The 11017-nt window shown below is 38.1% G+C and overlaps 1 protein-coding gene across 2 annotated transcripts; it reads left to right on the top strand.

Annotated features, from left to right (window-relative positions):
• Positions 1–462: 462 nt before the first annotated feature.
• On the top strand, positions 463–7803 carry LOC145770841 (uncharacterized). 2 transcript variants are annotated; one of them, XM_082582575.1, is made up of 6 exons: positions 463–596; positions 800–1574; positions 2167–2235; positions 4348–4436; positions 4604–4727; positions 5213–7803. In XM_082582575.1, exons 2-6 carry the CDS (start codon positions 1548–1550, stop codon positions 5345–5347), a joined length of 444 nt encoding a protein of 147 aa, XP_082438701.1. In that variant the 5' UTR covers positions 463–596; positions 800–1547; the 3' UTR covers positions 5348–7803. The 2 variants fall into 2 exon arrangements, 1 of the variants encoding a protein (XP_082438701.1); XR_014289180.1 differs by lacking the exons at positions 4348–4436; positions 5213–7803 and having other exon boundaries at positions 4604–4707.
• Positions 7804–11017: the final 3214 nt, after the last annotated feature.

The following is an 11017-nucleotide window of genomic DNA, read 5'->3' as shown; positions in this document are numbered from 1 at the left end:
TACCCATAACAGGCAACTTATGTATGCGGAAGTTAACTAAGGCAACATATAGGGTAGCCTATCCATATCAGGATTGATACAATGATACATTGCTCCATCAAGTTCACGTCTGTAGCAATTAACTAACTATCCGTGGCAGTTAACTATCTATCCGTGGCAGTTTACTCAATAAATCAATAACAGGAAACTTATATATGCGGCAGTTAACTAAGGCAACATGTATCTATGTCAGGATTGATACCTTGATACATTGCTCCGTCAAGTTCACATCTGCAGTAGTCAACTAACTATCCGTGGCAGTTAATTAACTAGTACGGTACTGTACCGGTATCCGTGGCAGGTAGCTAACTATCCATGGCGGTTTACTCAATATACCGTTTTTGGTATGTTGGATTTTTCTACGTTATAGATAAAATAAAGTCAAATGAACTATTCCATATTAATCGGTCACTTCTTTCTTTCAGTTTTTGACAGTAATTCTCTTCCCCATAGAATATTAGCAGTAACTGTATAATATATAAAATATTAAATAATATTATACTATTTCGACAAAATTCTGACATTGAAAACTTCCGTGAAGCACGAAGATAAGAAATGTGAGTTTGTTATTGATTTTGCATATAATGTTAGTTTACCCTATTGTTAGCATAAATATAGCTTTTGGAGTAGGCTGGTAATATATTTCTGGCAAAAATATCTGTTTTACATTCATAAGTCATAATTAAATGTTTATGGGGTTACTTTGCACAGTATATATATTTTATTACACAGTTACTAACAAAAATATTATTTATCTTAGACTGACAATGCCTAGAAAGCATAAAAGATCACTTGGTTCAAGGAGCTACAAGGACTATGATGAAGAGAACTTACAGAAGGCAGTAGACTCTGGTCTGTCTCTAAGAAAAGCTGCAGAGGAGTGTGGAATCCCAATGCGACCTATCAAACATAAGCGACAAGCGTGATAAATGTCATTCACAGATGTTGGAAGACCAACAGCATTTTCAGATGCTGAAGACTCGAAGAGCATGCCTTAGTCCACATCATTCAAACATGTGGTTATTGGGGCCAGCCCCTTGATATATTGGACGTCAGAATGATTGGTCACAGAATACTAACACAACAAGAAAAGACTGTTGCTGCCTTTCGTAACAATATTCCAGGTTCTGACTGGGGTTACTCCTTCCTAAAACGAAGTGAAGCTGAAATTACCCAACGCCACTGCCAAAATATAAAGCGTGGTCAAGCAGAAGTAAGTGCTGAAACTGTGAGTGTGTACTTTAACAATCTAGAAGAAAGTCTTCTGAATGTGGATGTGGAACCACAGGCAATAATAAACTATGACGAAACAAACTCATCAGACGTCCCAGGCAAGAAGCGATGCATATTCAAATGTGGAATCAAATACCCTGAAAGAATTATGAATCATTCAAAAGGATCAACATCTATTATGTTTGCTGGCACTGCATCGGGAAAAATGTTGCCAATGTACACTGTGTACAAAGCAGAGCACCTTTGGGATACATGGATGGAAGGAGGCCCAACGCATGCACGATATAACAGATCAAAGTCAGGTTGGTTCGACCATGCTTGTTGTAACGATTGGCTTCAGACTATAATTTAGCCATATATCACTATCAGAAACATCGATGGTCCAAAAGTATTGATTGGTGATAACCTGAGACCTGAGTTCCCATCTCATCTCATTTCGCAAACCGCAATTACCATTAATTGAAATGGCAATTAGGTCTAGGTACACTAAAAATTACAATTATTTAAATTAGGATTATTTCAAATGATCACTTATTCAAGCTATATATATAATTAAATAACATAAGCACGAAGTTCGCAATTCTGAATGGATTGCTCTGATTACATTTAGTGATGGAAAAGCGAATGGGCTGCTTGAAATGCTCAACATAGCGGACGACAGCGCAACTCAGAAAGCTTTGTGGCATTTCAAAATATTGTATTTTACTGTAAATGGTTAGGCGTAAACTTTCGTCTGATAATTTCATTTGTAGACTGTTGTTTTATAAATAAACTTTCCAAGGAATCAGGTTTTTTCTGGAAGCTCCTACGTTCTTTTCTATGTCAATTCATGTTCATTTCATGTTTTTAAGTTTGAAGTAGATTAGCCTGTCTGATGCATTCACTTTGTTTCAGGTAAATTTTAGCAGGATAGAAGTATTCATGGGAGCTTACAACAAAAGTGGAACCCATTGGAATCTACTGGTATGTATACTTGTGTATGTAGGCTACTCTGTTCTTACGGGTCTGCTACTATTCGGTGAGTTCCTAACTTCTAACCCCTAACCCAGGGGTTCTTAACCTTTTTTGTCTCGTTTACCCCTGGCCAAATGAAAAAAGTAAAATTTACCCCCACCGTTTTGGTGGCCTCTTGTGATGTCATCGTGTCCAGTCAACCAAGGGAAGAAATTCAAGACATCCTTTTTTGTCTGGATTTACCTTGGCAATAATCAAAAACAAGCTGTTTATTTGCCGAAGACAAGATTGTTCTTGATGGGTTCCTGTGAAAAATAATGTCTACTCAAATGACTTTTGTGCTTGCTTTCCACGAACAATTTTGGAGATTCTTGGAACAGTCGTTGAAAGATCTACTCGCATGTCGTCTTTGGGAACTAAGCGAGATCGATGTTTTGTTTTAATAGTCAACCATGTAGAGAACCCTGCTTCACACAGATAAGTAGTTGGAAAAGGTATAATAACTTCAAATGCACGCTTAGTCAGCGTAGGAAACTCTTCGACTAATCCATACCAAAACTTGGAAAAGTCACCATTGCACAATAAGAATTTGGAACAAAGCGTTGTTGAACATTGAAGATCCATCAATTCATCTTTGCAAAGATCATCGCCAGCAATACTTTCTAACTTGGCTTCGAAGGGATGAGTTATCCAAAGAGCAGTATTGTTAAAACTTTCACCTTCGAAGTAACCGTCAAAGTTTTTTTTTTCAAGGCGGCAAGGTGCTGGCATATTTCGACTTCGAGATCAGAAATCTCGTTACGACTTCTACTGACATTCCAATCATCAAATGTTGGAAAATTTGCGTAAACTCCTTTTTGAACTCTTCTACTCCACAGATCTAATTTTGTCTGGAAGCCCTGAAGTTTATCATGTAGCCTAGCCTACATCTATAATGGTAACACTTTTTCCTTGCATTTGCATAATGAGCTAGTTCAAACTTGAAAAAGTGTCTGTCAAGTAAGCCAATGCACCAATAAGTTTGTTGTCGCTAAAGTGCTTACTCAATGGGGATTTGCGTTCTCTAAGAAACATCTCGATTTCACCATGTAGTTTGAAAACTCGAGACAAAACCAGACCCCTATAGAGAGCCACCGAACTTTGGTGTGATAAAGGAGAACAGAGTGTTCTGATCTCATCTGATTACAAACCACTTTGAAAAGACGATGATTAAGAGCACGTGCCCTGATAAAATTCACACATTCAACCACATGTTTCAATACTGCTTTCAAATATTCTAGAAGGGTTTTACTTGCCAGTGCATGTCGATGAAGGCACAGTGAGTAGAAATGATGTTCGGTGCGCGTTTTTTCACCAGAGTTGTAAAACCAGACTTAGCACCGAGCATAGAAGGGGCACCTTCTATGCAAAGTAAACCCACATGATTCCAGGATATATTATTTTGTTGAAAGTACTTATCCAATTTTTCCAGTATCCATTTTTTCCAAAAATGTAGCACACATACGCTGCTGAAATGAAACTGGTAGGCCTACCGGTAGTCTACTTGCATAGAGATAAAAGAAAAATAAGAAAACTTACATTAAGCATAAATTTGAATTGAAATCGAGTGCAACACTATCAGTTTTTTAATAACTGAAAAAATAAAGTTTGCTTTAATTTATGATTCAGTAAATTTACCCCCTCGGTAGGTGAAATTTACCCCCTGAGGGTAAATTTATCCCCGGTTAAGAACCCCTGCCCTAACCTTAAGCCCTAAACCTTAACCCTAAAACGGCAATGATAATTAGGCTACGGTACCCGATAATTTAAAAAAAAAATGAAAAAATCCCCCGTTAAGGGATCGGACTCACCGAATCGGACTCACCGAAACGGGCCATTCCGGTTCTTACCGTATGACTTTGCTTTGCGGTGGTATAATGTAACTTTGCCCATGCGCATGCCCAATGTTTCAGATAGCCTATATATGTTATTTTGTACTGCAATAGAAAAACTTCGCTATGTTATCATCACATTTGCAGATTGCAACTTGACCAGGTAAACTTAACTTGTAGGCCTAAAAAGGCTGTTCCTCTCACTTCATCGTGTGTGTCCACTGTCCAATGCAACTAATTTTGTTCACAGTATGTTCACATACCTTCTTCCACGGTTTATCTGGTTGAACCATATGGGACGACAAAAGAAGGAAGTTCTAAAGCATGTGACAGTTTAAAGTGAGAGTAGTCTATGATTTAAAAAAAGTTTAGTTTCGCATAACTCACATTGTTTTGCATTGCAATGTGTATATGTTCATGTGTAATGTTTTTGCGGATTATGGTACATGTTTAAGCAAAGCCTGGTTGCCATTTCTGTGTTTTAGGCTACACAGTGTTTGCTTTAGAATATTCTTTACCACACGAGTGAGCAAAACGGACATGGCGTTGAGAGAGGTGTGCTGGGTACCAGGGGAATTGTTTCATCTGAAACAATACGACGCCAACAATTGTGGCATTTTTGTGATCAAGGTAAGAATCCAGTTTGCTTAAACAACACAATCATACTTCTAAATTCTTATATGTTCGACAGCCCATAAGGTGATGCTACAAAACAAAAATATGTCAAAAATTCGTTTCTTGAAACAACATTTTCTTTTGAGATGCAAGAGTAATTGGTTTGTTATAGTCTAGGAAACATCCGTGGCGACTGACGATGGTACACTATTGGCAACTATTTCGCGTGTTTATCACATACGTAGTCTTTACTGTAGCCTACATTACTGTAGTATATAAACCTATTGGTTAAATGTAGCCCATTCCATCCAGATGGTATTGTGCTTGATATTGTTTTGCACTACAGATTGCCTAACTTTCATTGCAGACTTGCAGTGAAAATAGGCCTACTACCCTACATTAGAACAGTTAGTTCTGGAAAGAGGCGCGCTTTATATCACAACGCGCCTCAGCCCTGGCATGCAGCCTTCATTTTCATCGATTTTTATTGCCCATCACAGATTAACCAACACCCAAACAGACCCATGGCGAAGATGAAGCAACTTCTACAGATTTTCTGCAAATCCGGTTCTTTTCAAAACTTTAGTGCCCTCATCATTGTTGATGTGTTGAAGCCTAATGGACTATCAAAGTGAAATTCATCAAACATGGAGTCAAAGACTGAATTGTTGTTCACTCCACGTCCAACGGTTCTAGGCGTTCGAAATAATCTTCCTTTGTTTGTTTGTTATCTTTATCCTGCATTGCGGGAAAGCGGACTTGAGCGCTATGCATCGGTGTACGCCTTCCGACGCGGACGTACACCTGACCCACGCTGCAGCCGACGACAATGTCTGTTTCCGGTTGTCTACTTTACTTATGACTTAAATTTGGTACTACCCATTACTCGAAATTGATCCCTGGGTAGAGGCAATTATTTCTAATTCCTTATTTCCTCAGATAACGGCAACAGCGAAACGGCAATAAATTTCCTAGTAGCCGAATATATTGATTTTGTGTGTGTTTTCATGGATTGACATTTTTGTTTGAAATGTTTTGATTTAACGTTTTGTTTTAATTTTTTTCTTAAATTCATGGTCTATGCGGAAATCTTGCATTACGGTATGCAAAGACAACTTTGGTCCTCAAAAGATTGCAAATAGGATTATTCTATTCCCTACGATCGTTTGATGAAGGTCCCCAATTTTTATGTAATTTTTACAGGTCCCCGGTGTGAAAAGGTTGGGAACCGCTGCTTTATAATTTTGGAGTCGATGTCGTGTTTAATAAGATATTGTGTTTCTTTTAGCGTACCGTGGTAGCCTGATGTGAACCTTCTGGCTTAACATGAAATAAAATACAAATAAACCAATAGCCTACATACGGTACTACATAGGCTAAAGAAGTTAAGTATTTATTTTCGGACTAACACATTATCTTGGTAGTGACGAAATTTATAATTAGCAATATGATTTTCAATCCAGTACATCATGAGCTAAGCCTGAAGGTGAAGGCTAACAAAATTTTTTAAGGGCATAACAGTCTGATGTATGTAGGGCCGTTGAGAGGATAGTTGTCCAGTTATTTAGTCAAATTGTAAATTAGGCCTACTACGTTTTCATAAATATATTTGTATTGACAAAATTTTGTTTGCACCACCAAAATGGTTAATGCAAAACTGTTTGAACGTTTTATTTTGAATCATCTATTGCCTTTCTTGAATACCAGTGACAATCAATTTGGGTTTAAGTCTGGTCATAGTACTGACATGAGTGTTTTCTTATTAAAACAAGCAGTGTCCTCTTATATCAGTCATGACACTCCTGTATATTCTGTCTTTTTGGATGCTTCAAAAGCCTTCGACAAAGTCAATCATCATTTATTGTTTGAAACGCTTATCACACGTAACGTGCCTATGTATTTTGTTCGCTAATGGGAATACTGTTAGTAAACTTTAGGCTAGTAAACAAACCATGCGAGTGATGTGGGGAGGTCACTTGTCCCAATCATTTACTGTGTCCAACGGAGTCAGACAAGGTGGGGTGTTAAGCCCCTATCTTTTTGCCGTATATATTGATTAGCTTTCTTATGAGCTCAATAAAACAAAAGTTGGTTGCTATGTTGGCAACTCTTGTCTAGATCATAGCCTGTTATGTTTGCTGATGACATTTGCTGCATCTCGCCTAGTTTGTGTGGCTTACAAAATTTGTTAGATGTTTGCCACAAGTATGCTGTTGAACATGAAATTACTTTCAATTCTAAAAAGTAATTTGGTATGTTATTCTCCCCAAAAATTTTATCTTTCACGTGCTTATTTGCTACATCTAGGTAAATCTGAAATTGTGTTCACAGACTCTGTAAAATACCTCGGTGTATTTATTGAGAGTTCTCTTTCAGATGAAAATGATATTTCAAGGCAAGTACGCTCTCAGTACTGTGCTGCAAATAATGCAAAATCTCATTTTTCTAAATGCTCACCCGCTGTAAAAAACATTGTAACTTATTTAGATCTTATTGTATGTCGTTTTACTCATCCCAGTTGTGGAACAAGTTTAGATCTTCTATAATAAAATATATTCTATATTCTTCTATAATAAGTATGAAACGATTGCTTGTTGCTTACAATGACTCTTTCAGAATATTGCACAACTTGCCTCGTTATGTCAGTGCCCGTGAACATTAAAGTAATGAATAATGTAGCAACGTTTGATGCTTTCAATTAGGAAAAACATGTTTTCGTTTATTAACCGTTGCATACACTCCTCAAATCGCTTTATATCAGACATGATGTCATCTGATTGTTTTTATCGTTCTGAATACTTTCAATTCTTCCAACGCTCATTGTATGTGAATTATAACAGTAGATATGTAAATTAAATAGATATGTAAAGAATAGATATGTAATAGATATGTAAATATGTAAACAGTAAATTATAACAGTAGATATGTGAACACACTGCCTATTTAGTGAGCTTTTAAACCGGCGGCATCCAAAGTGGCTCTCTGTGACCTTTGTGCATTTGCAGTTTGTGTATTATTTCGTTGTTTTGTTTTGGATATGGACAGCTTTGTCTGACGCAAATAAATAATAAATGAAATAAATATTCTTCTATGATAAATTGTTTTATTCTTCTATGTTTAGCCTAATTCTACGGCTATGATGAAAGGGATTAAACGTGTTTGAAGTTCGCAGTAAGCTAGTAGGCCTATACTATAGCTGCGTTAACTCGATCTAGGTTAAACTTTGTTTCAAATAGGCCGATGCCTTTACATAAGATAGGGACAGTGGAAGATCGGGACGACTTGCTTTACTAGTTTTTCTTGCAATATGGACAACTGGAGGGTCACTGCGAAATTTAAAAATTGGCAAAAATAACTTGATTTTACATAAATTCATTTTTATCAAATGAAATGCTATATTTTGCGTGAGATTTTGGGTGGTAGAACATCGGCAGAACCTTACTACAGCAGTGTGAGGCTAACTATTGTGACCACTGTAGCGTGAAATCTATCGCTGCATTATTATGACTAGAATAATATTCAACAAACATAAACTTGGGCGACACATGTCACGAATTTGGGTGACACCTGTAACAAAATCGGTGACACCTGCCACCAAAATCGGTGACATCTGCCACAAAATCAAGGACACCTGCCACCAAAATCGGTGGCACCTGCCACCAAAATCGGTGGCACCTGCCACAAAAGCAGTGGCACCTGCCATCAAAATCGGTGGCACCTGCCACAAAATCGGTGGCACCTGCCACAAAAACCGTGGCACCTGCCACCAAAATCGGTGGCACCTGCCACAAAAGCAGTGGCACCTGCCACAAAATCGGTGGCACCTGCCACAAAAACCGTGGCACCTGCCACCAAAATGGGTGGCACCTGCCACAAAAGCAGTGGCACCTGCCACCAAAATCGGTGGCACCTGCCACAAAAACAGTGGCAGGTGCCGCGGCAGTGGCACCTGCCACCAATTTGTCACAACCTCGACTCCTTTTCAGAGTCCTTTCTTACAAGATGTTCAATACTATAATCTTTGGCTGAAAGCATCTCCTTGAAGTATCCAATATACCAAACTACAGTATCTCGTTCCACCATAATGTAGCGCAAAGTTCATTGGCCTCAAAAAGAGAAATAGGAGCAGGTTGGTTTGAGATTATTGCCAATGCGTCTTCATTGGTAGGCAATGCTACATGAGCAGATGATATTGCTGTGCCATAGGAACCGCCTAACAGTATGCATAAATTTTCCACCTTTTCTTCAATTGAGATTGGAATAGACTGGAATAGGAATACTGGAATACACTTTTAAATCAACTGATTCCCTCAACTGTGTTAGATTTTATATCCAAAATTAATTTTTATGAAAAAAATTCCCTCGCTGGGGTCAAAAATCACATTTTTTGCCCCTAATGAATGGTTTTTCAATATTTTGACCTAAAATTTGGTATACAGCCTAGCATAGGCGTCATTTCAGGGGTGCGAAGGGTGCTTAAGCACCCCAAAATAAAAATCTGAGGTAACAACATAAATGAGAGAGCACCCCTGGGCCCTGGTTTGCATACAAAATACACCGATTCAAATGGAAATTTGCATTGCTAAATAACGTTTTTTTTTTCTTTCTTGAAAGTCGTTTCACCAAAGCGCAATATTTTCAGTGTTTTACATTTGTGTGTGGCACGCAGCGCCACACATATCAAAGGCAGACATGATTGTACTATTGCGTAACAATTAAGCACAAATCGTTTCTAGCACCGCACTGCGTCAAGAAGTGTTGTTCGAGAGAAAACAATTTGTCTGGCTTGAAGACAAAATTGCTGTTTTCTACTCAAACGTCTAAAAAAACATTCTGCAAACGGCGTCAGATGCAATCGTTAGCCGTTTCCCTTCTTCATCATACCGAATGGCAGACTTGCTACGAGAGCTGCTAGAGAATCCCACAATGAAAGAAGCCGATGTTACGAAAGTAAGCAAATTTTATGATGGTGACTGAGAACGCAAGGATTTGCTGCGTGAACGCAAACAGTGGTTCGCTTGTTGCAAACGTGACGGTGATGTTGTGGCAGTGAATACGCTACGTCAGAAATTCATTGCACAGCCGTCAATGGTCGATATAATGCCAAATATATATGCAGCTTTGGCAGGGTTGATCGGTTTAAATTGGGGCGGTTTAAACCGCCCGGTTAAAACCGGGCAGTTTTGACCACCTATTACTGGTCAAAACCCCTTTAGTGTATGAATCAAGTTGCTTTTCGATTGAATTAAAAATATTACCCTCCATGTTAATGAATGGTAATAGTAATGATGTTCAACTATATTTTGTTTTGATCAACAATAACCTAAATGCTGGATTTGGAACAAAAAACATTCAATTTCTAAGTTTATTTTTGATATTTCAATCAGTTGGTTATTTTAATTAATGAGAAAATTCAAATTCTAAAGATAAGTTTCTGATGAACCAAAAAATGCTTGGTAGAACGATGAACCATTTGCACAGCCAACTGAAGTACAAGAATTTATTCCAACAAATTTTTTTTTTATGAAAAACATTTGCCATAAAATTTGCGCAACATTTGCCCTCCCGTTGCGTAGCACATAAGACGTAGCACGACATGTAATTAAGGTAGTAGTCTGTCTTGTTTTTGGCGGCGCTGAAACAAGAGAAAAATCCAAGATAAATATAATCTTTCGTACGAATTTTACAGGCAGCCATCTGTGGCTGCCTGACAGGTCGGCATTGGCGGCCATTAATGAAAGTTTAGGCGGCCATGGCCGCAAGCTATTTCGAGGCCTGCATATCATAATGGTCACAACTCACAACTGCTTTTATATATATTTCCTAAATAGCCCATAGCTCAGGTAGCCGACCATTCACTACATATAATAAAAATGTTTTTCTGGGTTTTGACCGGTTTAAACCTAGTTTTCACCGGTTAAAACCAGGTTTAAACTGCTTAGTGGTCAAAACCAGTTTAGACCACTTAGAGATCAACCCTGAGCTTTGGTAACTTACATTGTTATGCCGACTTCTTCCTGTGAAGCCGAACGTTCCTTTTCGTTATTACGACGCTTGAAGGCCTACTTTCGCAGCACTCGAACACAACAACGACTGAACAATTTGGCCGTTACAGGTAGTCATCGCGAATTGGCGGAGAAATTAAACATGGAAGAACTTGTCACGGAGTTTGTTTCCAAGACAACGACCCGCAGAAACAAATTTGGATGTGATTAATTTATAGCAAGCCGCATTATAAGGCAGACGTGAACAAATTAAAGCAATTAAAGTCGAATATATTTCAATATTCAATGTAAGATCACTTT

Source organism: Aplidium turbinatum, chromosome 5 (genome assembly GCF_918807975.1).
Source record: "Aplidium turbinatum chromosome 5, kaAplTurb1.1, whole genome shotgun sequence".
In the NCBI taxonomy this organism is placed as follows: domain Eukaryota; kingdom Metazoa; phylum Chordata; class Ascidiacea; order Aplousobranchia; family Polyclinidae; genus Aplidium; species Aplidium turbinatum.
Note: the sequence above shows the minus strand (reverse complement) of the source record. Positions and strands in the feature narration are given on the sequence as shown.